The 24,604-nt window shown below is 36.9% G+C and overlaps 2 protein-coding genes across 2 annotated transcripts in view; one reads left to right on the plus strand and one right to left on the minus strand.

Annotated features, from left to right (window-relative positions):
- The first annotated feature begins 3,326 nt into the window (after nucleotides 1–3,326).
- Smp_090440 (DEAD box ATP-dependent RNA helicase, putative) lies at nucleotides 3,327–12,829 on the plus strand. Its single transcript, XM_018791517.1, has 7 exons — nucleotides 3,327–3,374; nucleotides 6,146–6,211; nucleotides 6,250–6,798; nucleotides 6,835–6,987; nucleotides 8,869–9,077; nucleotides 11,478–11,763; nucleotides 12,564–12,829. The coding sequence occupies exons 2-7, from the start codon at nucleotides 6,185–6,187 to the stop codon at nucleotides 12,702–12,704; spliced, it is 1,365 nt and encodes a 454-aa protein (XP_018645325.1). The 5' UTR covers nucleotides 3,327–3,374; nucleotides 6,146–6,184; the 3' UTR covers nucleotides 12,705–12,829.
- A 1,677-nt stretch (nucleotides 12,830–14,506) lies between these two features.
- Smp_090450 overlaps nucleotides 14,507–24,604 on the minus strand; it is a gene marked incomplete at its 5' end in the record, with an annotated part of 29,081 nt that continues 18,983 nt past the window's right edge. Inside the window, 5 exons of the mRNA XM_018791518.1 lie at nucleotides 14,507–15,404; nucleotides 17,504–17,814; nucleotides 19,457–19,789; nucleotides 20,915–21,141; nucleotides 24,445–24,537. Of these exons, the coding sequence (XP_018645326.1) occupies nucleotides 15,356–15,404; nucleotides 17,504–17,814; nucleotides 19,457–19,789; nucleotides 20,915–21,141; nucleotides 24,445–24,537 (1,013 nt within the window). The 3' untranslated portion in view covers nucleotides 14,507–15,355. The remainder of the gene's footprint in view (nucleotides 15,405–17,503; nucleotides 17,815–19,456; nucleotides 19,790–20,914; nucleotides 21,142–24,444; nucleotides 24,538–24,604) is intronic.

Consider the following 24,604-nt stretch of genomic DNA (forward strand, 5'->3'; position numbering starts at 1 on the left):
CAAGGTTTCTACGTTATGGAAGATAATTAATCTTCACGTTGTCTCGTAACTGCATCATGCGGCTCATTTTTAACGTCCTCATCAATAAAACAGAAGTCTTCAGCGGTCTAAAAAGTGCTGAAGAGAATTTTAATGAGCTGCTTCACCGATTTAGAGTCAGGCGGTCACAAAATTTAATATGCAGCTCTTTAACAAAATTGCACTTAGAAGCTTGTGTTCAAAGCTTTAGTATGAAATCTCTAATAGTCTGGTTCGAAGAATGAACTATTTTGTTTAACCATGCTCTTTTACGTGTTTTAAATGATATTACTTTGTAATAATCTATTAGCAATCTCTTTAGTTTTTGGAATGAAGGTAGGATAAGTTTGTCATGATATTCAGGGTCCTTTAAGAAACTACAGACTTCTCTAACGAGCTGATGATATCTTTCCAGAAGTTATATGACAAACACCAAACATCAAAGCGTTCTGAATAATCTTCCATTTCCCTAGATGGCATATTGATGGGCAGTTTCCCCAAATTACTTGAATCTACTTGAATTGCGACGCTAGATGCGAATTTGAACTGATATAACGAAATAGAATCAATTCCAATAAGTTTTAAACTTTAACAAGACATAATCAAGAACTCAAACTTGAAGTACGCAGTATGAGATCGTCTTGCATTATTAAGATGGGTTTAAACACAACGAAGAATATTAAATTGTATAGTAAGTGTATTGGATATTTACCACAATACCGTAAGATTTTTTACTTCTGTTTTATTCATCATTTTGAATTCTTGCTCCTGAATAACTGGCGATCGTCCCTTTGAATGATTCCATTTGGCTGGATTGACTGAATCTATATCTGCTGAGATGAGCACTTGATTTCCTGAGTGTTAGGAAAGTTTATTGTTTTAGACGTCTGACTGCTCGCTTTAGAGATATTTCTGTTTTTCTTGGGCAGCACTCTATTGCCGGGTTTTCAGCAGTATTTTTACTAACTGCCGAGGAATCAATGCATATTCTTTGTAATAATTACCTAATGTTATGTAGTTTATCACCTTATTTTGTTATAACAACAGCAGTGGTACCTGCCTCAGGAAGTATTGTTCAAATATGCATTTAGCTTCTTTTGTATGTTATATTTACTCACTCCGTACCATTCACATACCCTGTTTTCAACAGTATTTCACCTTGTCAAACAGAGGTTCTCGTCTATGAACAAACTTTTTGATTAACTCAACTGAGGTCTTAATGTACTTTTTCCGGATAAGGTCTATGTGTATTGGTGAAGACTTCAGATTCTATGACTGTAATCTTCTAAAACCATAAACCGGAGTTGGAAATAACCATCATTTCTTCATTTCCCAACAACAATAGAACTAGTGTATGTCAGTAAAGTAGATGTGTATCGAATGATTAGGGGACTACTCGAGTAAGATAGGAATAGTGTGACCATCCAAACAACGTTGAGTGCACACCACGCGGCCAGCATTTACTTACCTCTTCATCGCGCCAAGTTACTATGCCTGCTTTGAAGACGATATAATACGAGGACGTCATTACAGAAATATATTAGTAAGAATAGGTACAAAGAAGAGCGCGACCACCGTCGCTTGGGCCAGTCCGTGATATGTGTCAAATTGATGCGTGTTGGTTAAACTTGAACTTGACAATGATTGGTTGACTGTTGTATATTCACTGATTCGACTGTCGAATAGCTTGACTAGGGCCCAGTTACATTTCACTGGCCTTACGGATCTGCAACGTCATTTTGTGTCATTTGATGTTAAGCCTTGTTCCAACTCCATGCTGTGGGAAGTCTGGTCTAAACTTTGTCGGTGGGTTAGATCTCCACTTTTAAAGATAACCTATAAAGTATCGTAAGGTTCAGAAACATCACTAGTAGGCATACTTGGTGTGTCGTGCCTCGTAAATTCTCACACTAGTGCCTTCACTACTGCCAAAAGTTGCGCACATAGAAGTTATCTTCCGCGTCACAGAATCAGGCTTCGATGCTATCGGGCCACAATGGTATGCGTTGAGGGGTGGGAGGCGGAAGGGTCTTAATATTAAGCAGCTCACTTGGAACCCTCAAGACCAAAGGAGAAGAAGAAGACCATAGGGCACATTACGCTGAGAAATGGTGACAGATATGAGAAGAATGAATAACAATTGGATAGAACTAGAAAGGAAGGCTTAGGACAGAGTGGGTTGGAGAATGCTGATCGGTGACCTATGGTCCATTGGGAGTAACAGGTGTAAGTAAATAAGTAGGTATCTGCTCAGTTTTTAATGAAGATAAGATACACATACACATAAAATACAAATATCCGGAAATATAAAATCAATAATAACTAACTGGTTACGTGGGATGTCAAAGCAAAGAACAGACCTAGGGTTTATTGCTTGGTGTACCACATCAGGTTGAGCACACCACTAAAGATGCCACAATTAGTTGGAATTTGACAACACCATTAGACTTAATACTTTGTAATCGAAGCATGTCAATCCGATCAGATCAGAAGTAAGAAGTGAAGGGTTTCGAAGATATATTGAGAAAACTGTCCATATATTTAGAAGCGTTTATTCTGAGCTGGCTGGGAGTTGTAAGGAATGATCAGCACAACGTACCCTTAGTGCTCTGGTGAGGATGTGTGACCGTTTCCTTTCATCTAGGGTGCATCCAGTGAAACGTTTGAGGCCAGCATCAACGTCAAAGACCTACAGAAACATTGACTTTGTGGATTTGTTTACCGCTCCAGTCCCCCTCTATGTGACCTCCCAATGAGTTATAGGATCGTAAAGACTTCTGTGAATCCCTTTAAACACCTACCTAAGCTCAGTCTCGATACAAATCCTAGTAGCAACATCCAGAAACTAGAGACGCAACATAATGGAATGGGCTGTAGCCACATCTTTCACCTTTAGGAGTAGTCAAATTCTGGAATTCGCCACCGGCTGAGCTGATCCGAGAGACTTCTCAAGAGAAAACTTGCGTATACTTAAGGACTAAGGACAGCATCTCACCATGATTTACTAATGGTTTTTCTCTTTTATCGTTAAATTAACCTAGATTGCTATCTGGAAGCATCAGTGATCCACTGTTACTAGATACGGAAACCCGTTAAGCGAAAACTTATTCTTTTTCATCTAGAACCATTTGAAACTATTTGGATCAAACAGCTGGTGACAATTTTGCTCGTCAATTACGGAAGATAGCACTTGCAGGTTATAAGTTTAGTTAGAAAAGAGAATCTACTGATGATATCGAAATCTGGGCAATCTTTTGGTCTTCTTTTTTCAAAGCAAGATTGTGAATGAACATAGACCTTGAGATCTTGGCAGAATTTCGTTTGCGGACGCCCATACGTCATGGTGCGATAGTAGGGTAAGTATTGGCATCTTCGACAAGTTTTAAACGTAACCAGTTCGCCCGCAGAGTCACATGTCATTTTTACATGTTTTTGATATCTGTATAAGTGCAAATCTTAGGCATAATAGATAACAAATAAGCATATTTGAACAAATAATTTGTTAGTGATAAGTATCTGACCGGCTTTCTCTATAGTAATGGGGCTGGGATAGCCAATGTGATCTGTAGCTGTCCAAAAATCATGTCGCTCTAGTGTTGACGAATCGTATGTTTGTGTATAGTTAATTTGTTCGTCTTGAATGATATTTTTCGTAATCTTGATAACCACTATCAAATTTGTTCTAAAGGTTGTTAGGGTAGCAAAAAAGCTTTTACTTGATGGCATTCTGTATTTAGTAACGGTCTATCAACAATGCTCCCAAATCTGTACATCGGCATATGTAAAACAGAAGTTAAATATTTGTAAGTTTTCATAAAATACTGTTGTGAGTTCCTCAGAAGATATCAAATTTCACCATGCAGGACTCCTGGAAAATTGCTTAGATCACCTCAGTAGATGGAGGATTCTGAGACCTCAGTACCCGGAAGGAGTGGAATGTGTTGTACTCCGAGTGTCTGGCTATTGCCGCCAAGGTTTATGTTGAGCCTAGGCCTGAGAGGGTATTTTATATGGTGCCTAGAAGTGTCTGGGATGTTATATGCCAATCAAAAGTGCCCTAGGCTCTAATTAGTAAGGATCCCGTGGCTTGAGGTGTTCCTCAGAAGGTTCGAGTCTCAGTCCTCGAACTGATTTCATGGCTGGGGTTTGGATACATCTCAGAGTATTCTTACCCTTTCCGTCTGGGGCACACCTAAGGGAGAATCTTTTAAATTACATGTGTAGTTTACAACATTTCCCAGTTGGACGTCTTTACACCTCAGTGTTAAAGGTAAGCCCAACTTTGGAGTCGGATCAGACCCTACTGAAGTGCCAACTTATCACCCTGGTTGCAAACTCTTTTGAGACCAACATCGTCTGGAAGAATTAATATCATGGAGGATGTTTGCTGAGAAGAGTCAATTATGTAAGTCAAACAGAAAAGCGGTCTCAGGAAGAGTATGATCCTGCTAAGACTCTGTAACCTGAGGGAATGGTCAATTTATTCTAAAATGATTCAAGCCAGTCTATTAATGGTAACCTAAAGTCTATCTATCTGACAAGGAATTTTATCGATCCTGTCCGAAGTTCCAACGAAATCAAAGTATACTACGCTCACCTTCCCCTTCAGATCAGGGATGGTGGTCCGTTTATCTACCACAGTCGTCAGATTGGGTTACAGGCGTAATTCTTGAAGTCGCACTGTTAGAGCGAAAAGAAATTTATATGTAGTAACTAGTTATGTAGGCCGTTTTTAAACCAGAGATTCCATAACCTCTAAAGGTATTGAGAAGAGAGTTGCTAGCCGGCAAAAATCTTTGCGTTGGTCTTCTCTAAGGATTAAAGTGATGTTTGCCAGCTTCCAGTTGTCCTTAACATCTCGGCTGAGTGAATTTTAAAATAATGGACTTAAGGTTGTTGTCACGATTAAAGCCACTTCCTTCAGTACAATAAAGTAAATCATGTAAGAGACAGATGTATGCTTACGTAGAAAAAGTCTGTAGTTTATTTCAGTCTACCTCTTAAACTGACAGTAATTTTACAAATGTAGGGGGATCCAAGGGATGACAAAGAATGAATGCATCTACATCATTGCGAAAGATTTTTAGCCATGTCACTCAAAGTCTTAAATCACCAGTTAAGAAAATCATACCAACCTGAACTAGGTAGTGTACACCTGCCTCTCCGATTCCGTCCAGCAGTCAGTTTTGTTATTCTATTTATTTAAACACAAATATTGGTACAAGGGGGCACCAGATATATATGCGCCACACAAAACAATGAGAATTGATGCCATATACTAGTTTGACAACCTCTGGCTTTCGCTCAACCTACTCATACACCAGCAATCTTCGCTTGTCAAAATTGTTTTAACTGCCCTTACCAGTAAATTCTTGACCTTACAATATAACCTCACTCCTGCTCAAATTAGCTGTACAGTTGTTTCTAACTACACTTAAGTCAATCATACGCAACGTAGGATTTGACACGTGTGCATTAGTTCAAGTTACCGTACCACAGTACTACACTTTAAGTCACTCTCCATAGGCCCAAATCAAGTGTTTAAAACCTTGTGCTAAGTGCACTGACCTATGTTATCACACTTTTCTAAATAGCACATTAGTCAGTTCATGTAATATATATATATATATATATATATATATATATATATATATATATATATATATAATTGGCTAAACGCCAAAATTAAAGCTGGTAGGTACCCAACTCTGATTGTTCTAATTGAAACACAATCCACTGGTCGTGGAGTGTACTCATAGTAAACGGATTGTAAGATAAGTTCATAGAATATTTATTGCTTGAGGGATTGTAGAACATATGCTCACCTCATCTAAAACCAGGGTTCTTTAAATTTCCTTGATAAATCAATGTACTCATCGATTAAGTTTTGGGGCTAAACATCCACCTTCAATCTCGTTTAGATTACTACATGGAAATAGTGAATAATTCTAGTGTAAAATCTTATAAGTAAGTTGTTATATAAACAAACTTCCACTGTAAAAATGAATCTACTCCCCCCTTGGTTTTTTCAGCTCATTTGCGAAGACTTGCTAGTGTTTCAATAGGCCAGATTTTTTACATTATTCAATAATGACCTTCAATTTGTCACATTCTCTTTATCCTAAAGGTTCTACACCATTCAGTTTGACATTCAGAAGCTCAAAATATGTCTTCTAAAAGTTTCAAGGAACTAGTAGGTTTTAAAAGCTATACATAATCATAAATTTCCAGGGTGTTTGCAATGAAATATGTGATGTTATTTCAACTCTTGGTTGGGTGAAACCGTCTGAAATACAGCTGAAAGCTATTCCGGCTGCTCTTCGTAAAAAAGACATAGTGGGGCTTGCAGAAACTGGATCTGGGAAAACTGCCGCCTTTGCCATACCGATATTGCAAGATCTACTCTCAAAGCCTAGACATAATTTTGCATTGATACTGACTCCAACAAGGGAATTAGCTCTTCAAGTCAAGTGTCTTTTTATGGAACTAGGTGATAAATTTGGTTTGAAGGTGGTGTGTTTGGTAGGTGGCCAACATGTCGAAGATCAAGTTCGTGATTTAAAAAGACTTAAATTCCACGTAATTGTTGGAACACCTGGCCGAGTAGTTTATCATCTTGAAAATACAAAAGAATTGCGCTTAAATCACGTTAGGTACTTTGTACTTGATGAAGCTGACCAAATGTTGGAGGATACTTTTGAACAACAGTTGGCTTTTATAATAACAAAGTTGCATCCCAATAAACAAACCTTCTTATATTCAGCTACCATGACACAGAATGTAAGTTGTCGTCTTGTAATCCTTATTAATTTCCAGGTTGATAAAATACGAAAGGTATGCACCAAGTCACCAGTTATACTTGAAGTCAGTTCAAAATATAGCAAAGTTGACAAGTTAGATCATGCATTTGTTTTTATTCCGGATAAAGAAAAGGATTTTTACCTTATATATTTACTATTATCATCTAAGGTTAGCTCTTTTTTTAACATTATTGTAATTATTTCTATTCTTTGGAATTCGATTATTCTTTACTGTTCAAAAGTTCTTGAAGATAAAATCCTTTCTTTTGACCCAATAATGGCTTCATAGAGAGACTTAAAGACGACTGTATGTGAGTCAGCTAGCCAAATAATAAGTATCTATCAACCCAGGTGTGGTCTGTGTCGACCTTCGATATTTTCATGTACTGTTTATTTTTTACTAATGTGGATTTTTTTTAAAATTATGTAGTAAGGACATTTAGTATACAACCACAATATAAAACTACCAAATCATAATATCGAATGTAATTTGGAATGGTCTACAAACTTTGTAGCTTGACTCCTTAAATTTTGCACTCTTGGTGATGGCAGAATAACTGATGTAGCTCAGATTATCTAACACTGTCCTAAATCCATTTAATTCTGATTAGTCTCTGAATCTACAGCATTCTGCTTTTGGTTTTTTCGCTCGAAAGTTCTACAACTTTAGCAAATTTATAACTATTCTGAATTGATAGCATCAGCAAAATATGTTTTATCAGCAAGCACTTTTGCTATCTGCATTTCTGATAAGTTGACACAGTATTCAGGTTCGCTTATCGTGACAACTCAATCGATCAATTGACCAAAACACATGTTCCCCCCCCCAACCCTCTCCCGAGATACCCCGATTGAAAAGAAATTTAATTAAATGTGAAAAATTTGAGACTCAAAAATAAAATCATACTGGTGACTGTACAGTATTGTAGTAGTGGGGTAGTTTCCCTCATACATTACTATCTCTGTTTTTCCTGTAGACTAAAGGAAAAAGTGATAGGTCTTCTAACTGAATGCTAGATTTAGTCCCTAAGCTCTTCTAGTAACCCCCAAGTTAAATCTACACCGCAACTTGAACACGAGAGAAAAGGCGCAAAATATGGAAGAAAACGCATGTACAGAAAATCTAGAGTTTTTATAGTATGTTAGATGTCCTTGAGTTTCCAGAAAATTTTGGAATGCTACTAAACACAGTAGTAGTATAAGTAATCATCCAATAAGAAACTCAGCATGTGACTTTCCACTTTCTAGACGTTTCTGGCAAAACTTCTAGTGAATTCTAATTCGAGAAGATCCTTCTCAGTGTTTTCAGAGCTTCTTTTGGCTGTTTTCTCGAGTTTTCTGGATCTCCCCAAGAAAAATACGAGAGGATTACCTCCAAAAATCTTACACATTTACCTCAGGTCTCCAATTTTAAACGTACGATGCGAGAACTACAAAAACAACTACTCAGCAAAAAGTCAAGTGTAAGTTGTTTCATGTAGGTTCTGCAGTCACGCTCATGGATCAACTGAGCTTTTTAGGGTCCTCACGGAGTGATGTTAATTCACAATTAGTATGTCTAAAATGTGTCAATGATATGTTCACTTCAAGATCATCTTGTTCATCATTGACTCTACTCCTTGTGTCTCTTGGTTTTGCTACCAACCACTCCTCCCTAGCACTGTCTTAACAACCAACATAGTTGATTATTCATATAGGAACTTTTTTTCCAAATCCCAGGTAATGATGACTGATACATCATCACTCTGAGATGGTGGTGAATATTTATAGGATTTTATATCCGCTTTTCCCATGATCTTGATAGTTTAATCGTGAAGCTTTCTTTGTCTTTCTCAACAACATAAGCACACACTTCAATAAGAAGTGAGTTGTCAAAATTTTTCCAGAATTTACTAGCTGGTCACTGTAACGGAATAACTATTTTTACTTTCTAATAAATTAGTAAATGTTTTAGACCAAGTAATGATGACAATGGTTTTTTTAAAAGCTTAAGTGGAAACAAATCATCATATTACGTCACTATTTCTGTATGTCTGTACACATATTCTAGAGCGCAGACAAAAGCCGATCGATTATATTTACAAGCACATGGAGAGAATCATTTCGTATAGTGGCAATGCTTAAAAGTTTGGCCGATGTAATTAGTGCTGCTTCTGCCCCACTTAATGGTGTTATGCAGCAAGATAAACGTCAGTCATCTTTATTCGATTTCCGTACAGGTCGTGTTTCAATACTTGTAGCTACTGATCTGGCCTCCAGGTGAGTTCACCATAAGTTTCTTTTTTTTAATTTTCCTTTTGATATTGTTTTTCTTCAGTTAACTTTTATTTATTTATTTAAACACAAATATTGGTACAAAAGGGCACCAGATATACATGCGCCACACAAATCTCATTTGATTTGTGTGAGGTCTGTGATACTGCCCAGGTGCCCAAACTGAGGCAGGTGGTTTTCTTAAGGGGCCACACCCGGAGCCTTTGACCTAAAGATCTGATCCACAAGGCAGTGGAGCATGGTGGGGAGATGCAGTCCCATGGTAGCCGGTGACCAAATAATTGGTTCATACGCCATTTGTTTCCTCAGGATACTGGAGCCCATGTGCACCATTGGTTTGGAATCAGGGTTTTCCAACTCCCCTAGGTGGACTTTCTGTGTCCACCAACCCGGTTAAAGAACCGGATATTCGCTTTTCGTTCTCTCAATTTCGTAAGCAACAGTAATGTGACAAGAAGACGGTGAGTAGGACTTCCCTGGCAGAGACTGTATACGCGTGGCCATGTGAGCATTTCGAGAGGGAGAGCGGACTCTCCCCACTGTCGGTCGTACCAGGGCATTTGGGGGCTAGGACACTACTTTTGATCAATATTAGAATTGATTTTATTTCCCTTGATCAAACGGATGGTTTAACGAAATGATCTTAATGATAAAAATGAATAATTTGGATTATCTATATTTACGACTAATTTTCCTAACTTCAACAGTATAGCCCAAAAAACTTGAAATAAATCATTTCGTAACTCAGAAAACCAGTTTTTTATACACTACAAATATATTTTGTCTTTGTTCGATAGTCTCTTTAAGGTTACTAGGATTCCAACTAGTTTACAAAAAGTCTACACAATTTTACCTTCTATTGCAAACTAGATTGAATATACACAGATACGTCTTCATACTTATTTGTACCTTACAGTCTTGAAAAATCTCTCTTAAGACTATTGCTCCGAAATGCCCTGGTACGGCAGAGAGTGGGGAGAGTCCGCTCTCACATGACCACGCGTATATAGCCTCTACCAGGGAAGTCCTACTCACTGCCTTTTCGTGGCGGGGATGTTGTTTACGAATTTGAGAGGACGAAAAGCGAATATCCGGCGCTTTAGCCAGGTTGGTGGACACGGAATCAATCGTTGGTCACCGGCTACCATGGGACTGCATCTCCCCACCATGCTCCACTGCCTTGTGGATCAGATCTTTAGGTCAAAGGCTCCGGGTGTATCCCCCTAAGAGAACCACCTGCTTCAGTTTGAGCACCTGGGCAGCATCACAGCTCTCACACAAATCAAATGAGATTTGTGTGGCGCATATATATATATGGTGCCCCTTTGTAGTTTATTTGTTCACAACTTTTGTCCTCAATCATAGAATGAATGTTCAAAAATGCATTTCATGACAACACATGTATCTTCGTTATCTAGTATTACAAATTTAGTGGGAGTTATGTTACTGTACTTTTTTAAATAACATTTAAGTTGGGTTTTTTGGACAGTTGTTTTATTTTACCTTTTTGTTGTTAAAAGTTGTAACTAATCAAGTTAATGTACTAGTGTATTATGAGGTGACACTATATTAATTGTTAGACATTCATTGTCTTTGTTATAAGAGAGACCTAAGCCGAAAATTATGATTCTTAAGAGATTTCAGTATGTGCGAATCAATCATTAAGTGACAACAACCAATATCATTTTCTTTTTGTGTTGTGTAAATATTACTCTATTCATTGTCAAACACTTATGGTCTTCACCAATTGATAAAGTCAACTTACAGAAGTCAATATAGAAGTCTTCATCTTCATATAAGACTTCGGTTGACATTAATGTTAACCATAGTAAGATAAAATGGCATAGTATAGGTAAGTTTTTTTATAACCTTGATTTATAACCCCATCAACTATTTTCTACTGGTACATCGCACTTCAATCCGACGTTCAGGGTTGCTCCTTTGACGATTTCAGCATACACAACCATTGGTTCGAAGATACGTTTCATCGAATACTAACACCTACATGTCTTTTACATTCAATGAAAATGTTTCAGTTATAAATTATCACTAACCGAACTATTTCGTGAGTTCTGTAATAGTCAGACTGAAATATGATCTGTGATACAAATGGCTTACGTTAGTTAAAGTCATCTGAAGTTTTGGTAAACATATTGAAGTACAGCCAGCTGACACTCAGACAATGATAATCGGACGCGCTCAATTACGTAAACCCCTACTGTTTGACTAGAGATTGGACAGAATTAGCCACAGGGCAAGATTTTTAAAGTCTTTGTTGTCTTTGGTTTTCACTATTTTTTTGAATTTTGTAGTTAAATAATAAAAAGCGAAATACACTAAACGTCTATCTTACTTTCCTGCTTCTTAAAAAACACTTTCATTAAGGGGATTAGACTTTCCAGATGTTGATCTTGTTATTAATTACGATGTCCCACGTCGGCCATCGTGGTCTGATTCTGCAAAAGCTTATATACATCGAGTAGGAAGAACTGCTCGTGCTGGACGACACGGACGTGCTATTACATTTGTTACTCCTTATTCAGTTACACGTTTGAAAGCTATAGAATCAGCTTTGAACGAAAGAATTCCTCAGCTACCTTGGCCCGGAACAGATTGCTTGGATTCACAGTTAAGACAACAAGTAATACAAGCTGACAAAGAAGCTCGAGCGGTGAGTTAGTGGTTCACAGTATATATATATATATATATATATATATATATATATATATATATATAGTGTATAGTTTTGGGTCTTTCATAGTTTTTTTAATAATCATTAACCAGGGCCTAGAACGAATGTGTATTGGTTAGGCTAATCCATGGACATCATATGAAGACTTCTGTTCTAAAGTGAAAGATCATAAGCAGTTTGATTGGATAACGTCTCACTTCAAAACTCATACTAATATCTTATCTAATTTAACTTTTAAATCACTTGCTTCGGTCTGGGCACCTGGGTAATATCACAGCCCACACATATATCAAGTGACTTGTGTGGCGCTTATGTATTTGGTACCTATTTGTACCGATATTTATGTGTTCAAATAAATAAAAAACAAACTGCCTAACGACCTCGGAAAATAATCCAGCAAAACCAACCGGTCTTTCTTTCCTTGAGTTAAGTTGTGGCATTGTCAACTTTAATGAGTTGAAGACCCGATATTAACCTCTTATTCAGATTGACGGCGACTAATGAACAAATGAAATATAGGTAGTGGCCAGTTGAACTATTCTTGTACGTCATGCCAGTTGCCTGGTTTTAGAGTACTCCATCTAGTTCGGACAGTGTCTGTAATACCTACTTTCTATGTGTAATGTTAGAAAACCAGTGATTAAATTATACTATCAAAATTAAAACAGTGGCTTTATGATCAGAGTTAAGTGTTCAACCACTAAGTCAAAAGTTCGAACCCCGTCACACCTTACGTTTCACACCGAAATTGATTCCAGTTTTTATTCAACTTGTTTCAGAACCTACGTATCAAAGAAAAGCAGAAACAACTAAAGAAAAAAAGAAAAGATTCATCAAACAATAACAGGTTGCCAAAAGCCAAACGATCACATCAAGGTAAAGAAGTGGATCCAGAAGAGACAAACAGTGAATCAGAATAGTTTACTATTTTTAGCACAAATTTTGTAAATACTACTAGATCATCACACTTGGATTTTTCATATAATTCTTTTTTGGAATATATTTATTTAATCTAACTAAGCAATACAAGCTGAAAATCAGTTACACTTCTTTCAATAGAACTGCTGGATGATTGGAAGTTATCATTTGAAATTTGGTTTAGAATCAATCACTGTAGCCCCGACATTTCCACCAAACCCCGAAAATGCTTATCGAATTAACAAATGTGCAAACTAAATATTTGGGTGTCATAAAAAAGACATGATATAAGTTGGTACACAGGAATTATAAGGATTCTGATCCCACCGTGAGCGGTAGATAATTCTACAAAAGAACCCAATGGGTATTCAAAATTCGACATTTCAACGAACATAATGACCCGAAAAAACATAGTGGACTATCGACATCACTTGAGGCACTCCCGATATCCTTTCTTTCTGAAATCATCTATCCCCCTCCCGTTTAACTCCGTAAGCGATGGTCCATTGTGTTCATGCACGTCAAATGCAGAAATTCACAGTTGCGTGATATCACTATTTTCATACGTTACAACACCAAGCAGACTCAATGGTCACCAGAAAAAAACGGAATTTCTTCCCAGGTTGTATACCATACGTATCCATTTTTCTGATCATTACCTTTTGTAAACGTTACGCCTATTTTTCTTAGAGGCCAACTTTAATAAGCTTATGATAGGACAAAGATCAAGAGCGTTAACAGCTGTATGAACACCACGGCGGCTTAGCAACATATTCCGAACTTTTGTGGAAGCTATTCTCAAAACTACAGAAGAATCAAATAGCTGTAGTCTTCTCCCAAAACACTGCCATCGAGGAACCGGCTCTTGCTGCAGGTTATAGTGTAATGGTCACCACGAATTCTACCGCGATATATTATATCGCTTTGCAACTCCTGCGCTCGGAAGTGTAACGTAGCTTTTCAAACAATACGAGCAGATTGGAGATAACACAACAGCACCTAGAGCAGAAAGTCGCTTAGCTTCAGTCCGCCTGACATTGAAATATCGAAATTTAATCTCCGGACAGGCATCAGTGGTAACTGTAACTGACGGTAGTAGCTGCCTAGCTTGCACCAATGATGTAATGATTAAAGGTTTGTGATTTCATCATTAGTGACATGTCAGGATCGTCTGTGCAACATTGAATGAATGGTAGCAATGGTCCGTGTTCAAACTAAAAGTAGATAATCAGATGTAAGGTGAAAGTATGTCAACCTAAATTTGCATGTATACAAACTGAAGCACTAACTTATCGTTATAAAGGATTTTTCAGCGCCCATTTTCAATGTCGTTATTTGGTGGAAATATAGTGCTGTTTGAAGTTTAAAAAAGCCCAGAATATTGTACCGGTTGGAATAAGATAGCAAATTTAACAGTAGGTAGATAAGACCAAGACTCCTACTAATCTGACTAGTCATGAATGCCTGATTATGAACCCTCTTGGTTAATCAAATATATAATAACCACTGAAGAACCTAACTCAAAACAGATTATGGTCATCAGCCAACAGGGTGTTACATTTCGCTATTGTTAAGTCGTGATGAACTAATGGGATTACGGTCAATATTAATATCTCGGTTGATGCTACTCACAAAGGTGTTTGTAAGTAGTGTACTTCGGAATGTGACGTCGAACAGTGAGTTACAGTCCACTGAAGGATGTGATGAGTTTTGTCGAGGACAGTAGGTGAAAACTGTTCTATCCCTCTTAAAATAAAACACCAGAGAGGTTAGTTATTCATGGTTGTAGAAAATATGAGAACTTAGCTGAAATTTGATGTTTTCAAAAACAACACTGAAGAAGAAGAAGATAATGACATTCATTGAATACTTAATCTGTACAAATAAGATAAACTGTTTTTTATCGTTAACTGAACAAAAGACATAACCAAATAAACAAACACAATCAATCAAAACTGTACACAATATGAAACTAAACATAAACGTATACAAACTTTTTTGAAACCAACAGTAATGAGTAATAAGCTATGTCCGTATGTATATATATATTTGAGTTACAATTCTTGTGTTTATGCACATATGGGACAATAATGAAAATGACTATGTATTAAACGGTAACCCAAACTAGTTGAATGAATAAATAAATAGAAAAACCATGCAATTGAATAAGTATACACATAGAATAATTAAGAGGAAATAAATAAACAATTGTACAAAATGTCGGACGGAGGGAGATAAGGGGTGGTCGATGGAAAACAAAAAAAACATGAATCCACAAAAATAAGCAAATCAATGTTTTAAAGTAAAATAAATAGATAGATAGATTTGTATATGTACATGTACCTTCTCCTTTTTCAGCAGCAGCAGCAACAACAGTTTTTAATGCTTGAATAAATTGATGAAAAAATAATTTATCATTAGTAGTTGAAACACTATACTGTGGAGTGTTTAGTGCTTCGGAATAACAAATACGAAACAATAGAAAGTAAACAATCTTAGAAATGCAAACAAAAACGGCAGTGGGATAGATTTTGTATAGTAGTAACTAAAAAAACAACAACAACCATACTTGCACACCAATTCCAAGAGATGAAAAAAGAAGGAATGTGCAGTTGATCTTGAAGAAAATCATGTTGATGAACAACAAACGCAGCTATAATTGATCATCTGATTTTAATCGCTTGACTGGTGTTGTAAAAGCTCTGGAAATAATGATTTGTAGAAAAAAAAGTAGATTGTACAAAATTATCACAGAAAACTATTACATAAACGAGACTTAATTATTCAAATGATTAGAAATATCATATGTAGAACATAACCTCATTTTATTTAGACTAAAGGTTTATTATTAAACAGATCAGTCAATTGGTGGTTGGAGGCGGTCAACAGGAAACACTGGACCCGGGTTTTGTGCTACTTGGCACTCGTCAGCAAGGTGTACCTGTAATCTTTAGGAGACTGATGGAATCGATCCCGTGTCACGGCCCGAATAGCTCAGTGGTAACGTCTCTGACTGTGAAGTTGGGTGACACGGAATCGAATCCATTAGGGAGCACCAGTCCCCTAAAGATTACGGGTACACCTTGCTGACGAGTGCCGAGTAGCACAAAACCCGGGTCCAGGGTTTCCTGTTGACCACCTCCAACCATCATCTTATCTCAGTATATAGTGCACGCAATGTCGAGCCACCTAGACTAGTGGCCACATTGTGTTATAACGTATAGATTTCTGGCCTCTTAATATATATGTATATGTCCAATGATACAGAAAATACGTACGAGCAGTCTTGGGTGCTATTCGGTCCTTCCTATCTGCCTAGCCAAGCCGTTAAGTCCAAAACACAAATAACAGCCTCAGCAATATGAATCATTATTTACAAGCATACTGGGTTATATATACTAACCAAACAGACCACATATATCAAAAATAGAAAAATAACATTTGTACAGTAATTGGCCAATGTGGCTGTAGCTAGGGGGAAAGTAATCAATAATAATAGTTCCAAGGTCAAAATAAAGGTTATGATAAGAGGAACACGGAAACGATTAGGTCACTTATTTAACAACTATCCAATAGGGAATGGGCATATTGTATTTGTCCATAAATAGACCTCAGATTTAGGTCATTTATTTAACAACTATCCAATAGGAATAGGCGTATTACATCTGTCCATAAATGGACCTCAGATTTATGATTCATAATTCGCCAGGGGATACAACACATTGCAACTTGATTGATAGCATTCGACCATCACTAAGAAGGACTTGACACGCATGACATTGATCACCACCCAGTGATCAATCAATTGTGATGAGATCAGTCAGTCGTCATTAACGCTTAGGGCTCGTGCTGGGACTGCACTAACTCCCTACATACCTCATTAATACGATACGATGAGTGGCAAAGAAATCGAAATAATGTGGTAGCAATGCTGAAGACTGAACATTAAGAATATATTACGAAAAGACGGAAAAGTATGAGGGAATACTAGGACCCAACATTGAGTATGGTACATGTACTTGCGCCACTGAGCCATTTTGAGAGACGTCACCTAACGTATCCAACTATTGGTTATGATAATCAAGCTGATCCCAAGTCAGCAACTACCGACATGACTCAGATCAACAGTCAATGACTTTATACGCTGATCTCATGTTTTGCTTTGGTCGCCCCTAATGCTCAGTCACACAACACAACAAACAATGATTAAGCATCTGTCGTACACGCCCCAACCATCTCAGTTGAAGATTACCAACCTCATCGACTGATTTGTGATCTTTTATTGATACCATATTTCCAGACATTGTTCAATCGATGACGTGCTTATGAATTAATGGTTATTGCTACTTTCGCATCAAACTATAATAGGGTTAGTCGCTTTCTCGTTTAGATTAGTATCTAGCTTGTTTAATAACTAAATTTCAGGCGTATAAAATGTAGATATCAATGTACTTAAGCACACTATTCCGAATCCTGAAAAGTTAAATCAGGTAATTCAGAAGAAATCCCAATTGTTACTAATTTATAATGCTTTCCATGGTTGTTAAAGCTTAGCTATATGTTTCATTGATAAATATGAACATGTTGGACAACATTCCTATCAAGAGCCTTGTTGATTACGTCAAATGTTCCTTTCCATTCGACAAATATGTTTGCAATGATACCTGGTAAGTAAACCCATAATACAAAATCTACCCGAAATGATTTCACCATCAGTGGATCATCTACGTATTACCACGCGTGTCCAACTAGCAATTAACCAATAGTTATAAGCTGTTATGTTCAACTTTAATGGACTTACCCTTCTTGTGATGACCCTAAACTTAGAGTACGCTTAGTAATCGGTTGTGAGGCATTTGTTGCTTGGAAATTGATGGATTGAGGGTTTATCCCAGCAACAGAGGAAGGTGTATTAGATACATCCTGAAGCCAACGAACTTGTGTTGCCGGTCCATATCCTTTTTCATTCCGAGCAGCAATCCGAAAGATCACAGCAGGTTTTGAACTAAGATCTAAATGAGCAGTAGCCAATGTTGCAGAAGTAACAGTTGCTGAAGGTGATTGACCACAATATACACGAACAAATGCCATGCCAGATGGTGTAGAACCGACCTATGGGGAGAGGGAGAAAGAAACAATTAGTAGGGAGGTAAGGGAATCACAATCAATCACACTGTGAATATGATAAGAAAACTAAGCGAACGCTACAGATCAGGCTAGCGATATATGTTATGCAAATAAGTACAGTTATAAAACATTTTATGCACCTATACAAGTCAGTACGTATTTTGAAGAATTAAAGCACATGATACGGAATGGATTTACCTCATCACAATAAATTTGTTGGTGTGAGATTTCTCAAGCATTCAATTATAAATACGACTCCAGTCAAAATTACAATCGGTAGAAATTTAGACAAGCCTTAAAGTTAACCCTCCAGTTCACTTTACCTTACCTCACATAGTTTTTCTTAATTATGCTAATTTTGATCAATTTTTGTTACTTCTCATTGATATAAACTTCACGGTATAGGGATTAATATCAATCTGATATTAAAAAATGACCAATCAAACAATGTTCATATGATGAACATGATAGTGATCTAACTTAATTTGATTTTTCTTTTAAGTAATAACACGAATATTCTGCATGGTAGATGTACGGTAAGCCCATTGAAAATTTTTTCACTATTTGTCGACTTACTGTAACATTTGACCCACTATGTGTGAGTTCGATTGAACGAGTATCTGTACATCAATCTTTATCTATCCTTTCATTGGTTGCTTACATAGGCAATCAATAACTTACCCACAATCGATTAACATTCATAAAAAATATGGATTTTTTTAACATACCGTCTCATTTACCTGCGCAAGACTTTACTAATTTTTAAGAAAAAATACTATCCCAACAACTGTTGTTCTGGCTTTTGGATATTCTCGAGTAAATTCATTGTGCCACACGGAGAATTAGTCTACTTAAATACTCAGTTAACGGAATATCACTTATTAGAGTCAAATAAAGAGGAATCAACCTCTACAGATGTTATGGAAAGAAAACTGTAAAACCAACACAAACTGATGATGGGACGACGAGGTAGTGTTTAAGCATACTAGGCACTAATGGTAGCTGGGTCGTATTAAGAGAAATCATAACACACAGACTTTTTCGAATTTTAGAATACTTCTCATCTGCGAAGATACTTTTACGAGAAGCAAGTAGTTGGTTACAAAACTACTACATGGATTGTTATTCTTTATCAAACTCTTATGATATTGTGAAGTTTAAGGAACACGATCAACACACCCACATTAATCATTCTGATTCCAATTTAAAAATTCTAATCACTTGATCATTTTACAGGAAAAAATATGGGGAGATTTTCTTTAATGAATTAATGAGGATAGATTTCATGAGTATTTTTATTAAATAGATATCTTACGGTAGTCCTAACTGTAAACAAAGTAGTGACTGTTCATAAATAAACATCAATCGATTATAATTCCGTTACTCAATCTATTCTCCAAAATTCCCCTAGTTATGTATGAACTGAGGCATCTGTAGTGTAACTACTTACTCAGTTTTCTGGTATTCTGAAAATGACCTTAAGTATTCACGTAGGTTATTGATCATGTGACCATTACGATAGCAAAGTTAATGGACTCAGTGTTACTGATGTATAGAAGAAAACAGCGATTTACAGGTAAATTTTCACAATACTTAATATATGTTCTTCACCAATGAAATAACTGACCTTGCTCTCTGCAGAATCTTGTCCTGCAGTCTGAGATTTGACAGCTAAATAGACAGAATACTCTGTGATCTTCCCCGCTGTATTCTGAGGCGCTTCCCAAGTTAAATGTGCACCACTGTCCGATTTAGTTATTTTTATAGCACTGGGAGCCCCTGGATAACCTGGTAAACAGGTTTTGAATGCGCTTATCTCTGACCAGGGACCTCGACCACAAGCATTGAGGCCTGCGACACGGAATTTGTAGGCTGTTCCAGGAGCGAGTTGGAATTTAGGACCCTGTGTAGTTAGCCCATTGGATCCAATCCCATTGGGACCTTGTAATGCACTGATAGCCTGTTTATTTAAACAATATAAAGTATTACAATAAATCGTGAATTGTGTTCTCAAAACGATTTCGGACACAAACAAATACAGTCAAATGCCATTTGTTAAACAGATGGATCAGTTTTTATGAATGGATGCTTGTTTCCCATTTATTAAAGTGAATTTACTCAACAATCAAAGAGCAGGATCAAACTGTAATGATAGTGCTATGTTCAATGGACAGTGATAAGTTAACATCTATAGTATTAATTATACTGATCATGTGAAGTGCAACAGAGAATTGTTTGATCAATCTAGCTGATTAAAACTACAGATTTTTTTATTACTACCACGAACAGTAATCATTAGAAGTTAATACACGGTTTCAAGTAAAGAATATTTATTCAACTGATATTGAAAGTATTATGAAGAGGAGCATGATAATGTAACTTGTTTACCAAGTACAGATTTACGTAATCGGCATCTCCTCACGATGCTCCACTGCCTTGTGGACTAGACCTTTAGGTCAAAGGCTCCGGATGTGGCCCCCTAAGAAAACCACCTGCTTCAGTCTGGGCGCCTGGGCAGTATCACAGCCCTCACACAAATCGAATGAGATTTGTGAGGCGTATATTTATCTGGCGCTTTTTGTACCAATATTTATGTGTTTAAATAATAATAAATAAAATAAATCGGCTTTAAGTCACACTTTTTTAGCGTGATGGCTTGCAAATAAAACCTGACTGTCTAAACCAAAGCAGATGGGACAGGGTTCGAAACTGGGAACTACTAGCTGAAAACAGCGTACTTTAACCACTAGTGAGATATCGTTCCGCATAGAGTTATTATTGCTAAAACAATGTATGATGGACATCATTGGTCTATTAGATAAGCACACCGTAGTTTATCAACATAATAAACAAACTATGATTCATGGAGAAAAATGAATAATGGGTCTCTACCCCATAATATTCTCATGAACGTAGGTCTAAATACACAACTTATATGAAGAGGTAAGCTTTTCCTTATCCTTTATTGTTATTCAGTCATCTAGATGGTTTATTAACTTACATTTTATCACTTTTCAGAAATAAATATTGCCTAAGTTGCATAATGATATTTTTCAAAGTATAAGTCATGGCTGTATAAACGTACTTCCATATGTACACCAGCATCATTTGTACACGCTGAATACATTGTTACAGTATAATTCGTCGACTTGATAACGCCAACGTCATGCCAAGAATTATCACCTCGACTAATCAATGTACCAGGTGTTACAGTAGTCGAAGAATTTATTAAAGAACAATTGGTAGATGTTGTTACGATTGAATGAGAATTCGCGACCAAACCTGTCACAGAACGAGAAATTTGTCCCCCTCCTAAAGTGGAAGATAATGGTGACAGGCGTGAATAAGGGACAGAAACAGCAACTAACCGACCAGAATTTGAATTACAAATAACATGTGAATCAGAATTGGAATAAACTGTAGAATGTGAGATGACTGAATCATTTTCTGTCGAAAAAGTAGACAAATACAACAAATATGAATTTCATGGAAGACAATGATATTACAAACTTAAAAGAAGACCTGTTGTTATGAAGGAAGGTTTTTCCGACTTAATTAGACGAAAATTTTCGATTGTTAAAATCGATGAATACAATAGAAATCGACAGAGAAACGCAATGATATAACATGGCCGAGTGAATGCTACTCACGAGGATCCCTGGACAATTAGCAAACCAAGACAAAATCATTAATCAGATGAGTGATTTTTCATGTAATAAAATAACATAATATGAACATGAAATGTCATAGGTGATTGGAGGAAATTAGCTTATGGGTTACTCATGCTCAAACCAATTAACACCTTGTTGCTGGACATAGTTTTCAGGCGCTGTACCACCAGTAACTCATTACAGACCTACTTACTTATGCCTGTTACCCCTTGTGGAGAATGGGCCGCTTACCAGCACTGCCCATCCAACCCTGTCCTGGTCAATCCTTTCCAGTTAACATTCATCCTTTTCATATTTGCTTCTAATTCCCGAAGTAATGTGTTCCTTGGCCTTCCTCTTTTCCGCTTCCTTTCCGCATTCCAAGTAAGGGATTGAGTCGTGAGGCATATTGGTGATTTCCTTAATGTGTGACCTATCCACTTCCAACGTCTTTTCCTAACTTCCTCTTCAGCTGAAAGCTGGTTTGTCCTCTTCCATATAACGCTGTTGCTGATAGTATCCGGTCAGTGAATATTGAGTATTTTGCGTAAACAACTATTTATAAATACTTGCACCTTGTTGACGATGGTTGAAGTAGATCTCCGTTTCAGCTCCATACAGTAGAACTAACTGTCTTGACGTTCGTTTTGAAGATTCTCACTTTGAAGTTAGTTGATAGTCGTTTTGAGTCCATATCTTCTTCAATTGTAGAAATGCTGCTCTTGCTTTGCCGATCCTCATCTTTACATCTGCATCCGATCCTCCTTGTTCATCAATGATGCTTCCCAGGTACGTGAATGTTTCCACCTCTTCCAGAGTTTCGCCATCAAATGTGAGTGGGTTGGTGTTCTCCGTATTGTATTTGAGAATCTTGCTTTTTCCTTTGTGTATGTTGAGGCCTATTGATACAGAGGCTGCTGTTACATTTGTTGTCTTCGTGTTGACAGGCATCAATTGACGGTAGCCTGTTCAATATACTGGGCCACCTATTTTTTATTGCATTTAGTCAATCGTGAGTAACTTAGAAACTTAGGTATATAAGCATCAGTCTAAGTTTCCACGACATAATAGCGCAGAAAAATGCTGAAAGAGCAGAAGTAGTATTTGTGATAATAGAAAGTTTTAGGCATAAATGCTCCGAGAAAATGAGGATTCGCGGAATAGAAAGCCTATGATAATCAAAAAAGATAGGATATAAGAGAAGATTAGAAGTAAATGAAACGATGCTACTGTGAACAATTCTGAGTGATAACACCGAGCATATCCCTTTTTAAAGGAGGAAATGCTACGAACCACCATGGTGGTACTTTTTAAGTTTCTAGTAATTTGGTTCGTGATAGTTTGTAAACACTTTACAAAAGCATGTAAATACACATGGTTGGCAAATGAAATTAGTTGATTAAAACAAACAAGAAAATTTAAGCCAACAAATGAACATGGTGACCCAGAAGTTTGAGTAGGTCACCACGTACTTGGTAGACCTTAGAATAATGGGAGATGCCGCAAAACATTTCAGTCGACATTTGATGGTGTATATTTGAATGTAAGTATTTAATTGTTACAAAATAAATAATTGATATATGCATACTACCTAGTTTTATCAGGGTTTTTGTTTTCAAGGTCTAGGACAGATGATGGTTTATTAAAGAGGCTATAATTAAGATATCATATCGGTAAATCCATTAGGGTTATCAAAGCGAGGATTTCAATGCTTCTGTATGAACTAGGACGGTCAGGAATTTTGAGTAACCAGATGGAATAATGTTAAAACCTTAGGTCAGTCAGTCAGTTACAACGTAGGACTAGGCACATATATGCATCGGTCCAAGTTGCCATACCTCGTCAGCACAACAGGATGAACGCCGGATTCATAGGACTAGTTAATTTAGTGGTGGTAGTATATAAAAGATAGGTTGTATATAAGGATATAGTATAGTAAGGAAGAAAGTTATGAAGCAATTTTAATCTCAAGGTTTAAGGGAAGATGAAGAGTATATACACCTACGCCATTGTGATCGATTCTGAGTCATGTCACCTACAGTCTCCAACCATTGGTTACGATAGTCGTGCGGATCCCAACCAAGTAGCCTGCATCTACCAGCATGGCTTAGACTAGGTGTTGACTACCAATCAATTTAACTAATACACTTCCCACTATCCTTAAAGATCTCTGTTGTTAACGTGTAGAAATATGTAATCACTGGGAATACACCTGACCGTTGCTGCTACCTTGACGTGGTGGTCGGGCTTACCTATCGTGATGAACCAATCGAGCTATACTGACTGGAACAATCGTTCCTCAGGGTACTACCATACCAGGCAGGTAGGTTGAAAAGCGGTAAGACTAAAAGCAGCAAACCGAAAGTATAGAGTATAGAGTTCCACTTATGTTTTAGAAATAGCTTCATATCGATCCTACCAAAAGATGTTTTCGTCCCAACAATAAACACTGAGATAGCAGACAGTGAATAAAAAGGAACAAGTGTGTGTTGTGTTAATTCAAGATTTATAGTCTACTCTATTTGAGAAGGATAGAATCCAAATCATCAGTGACCGTTTCATCTTCAATGTGATAACACGAGTTGGTACTTTATGCATCAATGTCCTGTAAGCTAATACGCTGTCTCAATGAGTTTGTGAATAGAGAACTGAGAAGGTTCACGAACACCTTAAAAGTAAGATTTGAAACACAACCTGTTTCTTAGATTAACAATTTTTTATTGCTTATTAATCAACCTTTGCAAAACACGTTTTATTAATTATAAAGAATGTTACAACTGATGGAGAGAAATTGATTCATTCACGTGACAATGGAAAACATTTTGTCCATGCAGTGATTTGTCAAGAGTGTTAAAAATTAAATAATATGAATTGAGTAGCAAATAAAATTGTAAAACGTAACAATATGTATTTGGCTTAAGGAATCTTAGGATTTTGAATAATAAATTGAAAATTATGGACTTACCGTGATCATCACCACTTCCACTTCGGCGAGCAGCAACTAACGCTAATGTTTCCAAAGGATCAGTAAGAGAACTACCATTTCCTTCTTTCTCATCTACATATAAAATTGGAATAAAACTATTGATAAATCTTTTAATTGAACGCTTGATTAGGTTTCCTAA

The sequence above is a fragment of the Schistosoma mansoni genome, assembly GCF_000237925.1.
Source record: "Schistosoma mansoni, WGS project CABG00000000 data, chromosome 2 unplaced supercontig 0193, strain Puerto Rico, whole genome shotgun sequence".
Classification (NCBI taxonomy): Eukaryota; Metazoa; Platyhelminthes; class Trematoda; order Strigeidida; family Schistosomatidae; genus Schistosoma; species Schistosoma mansoni.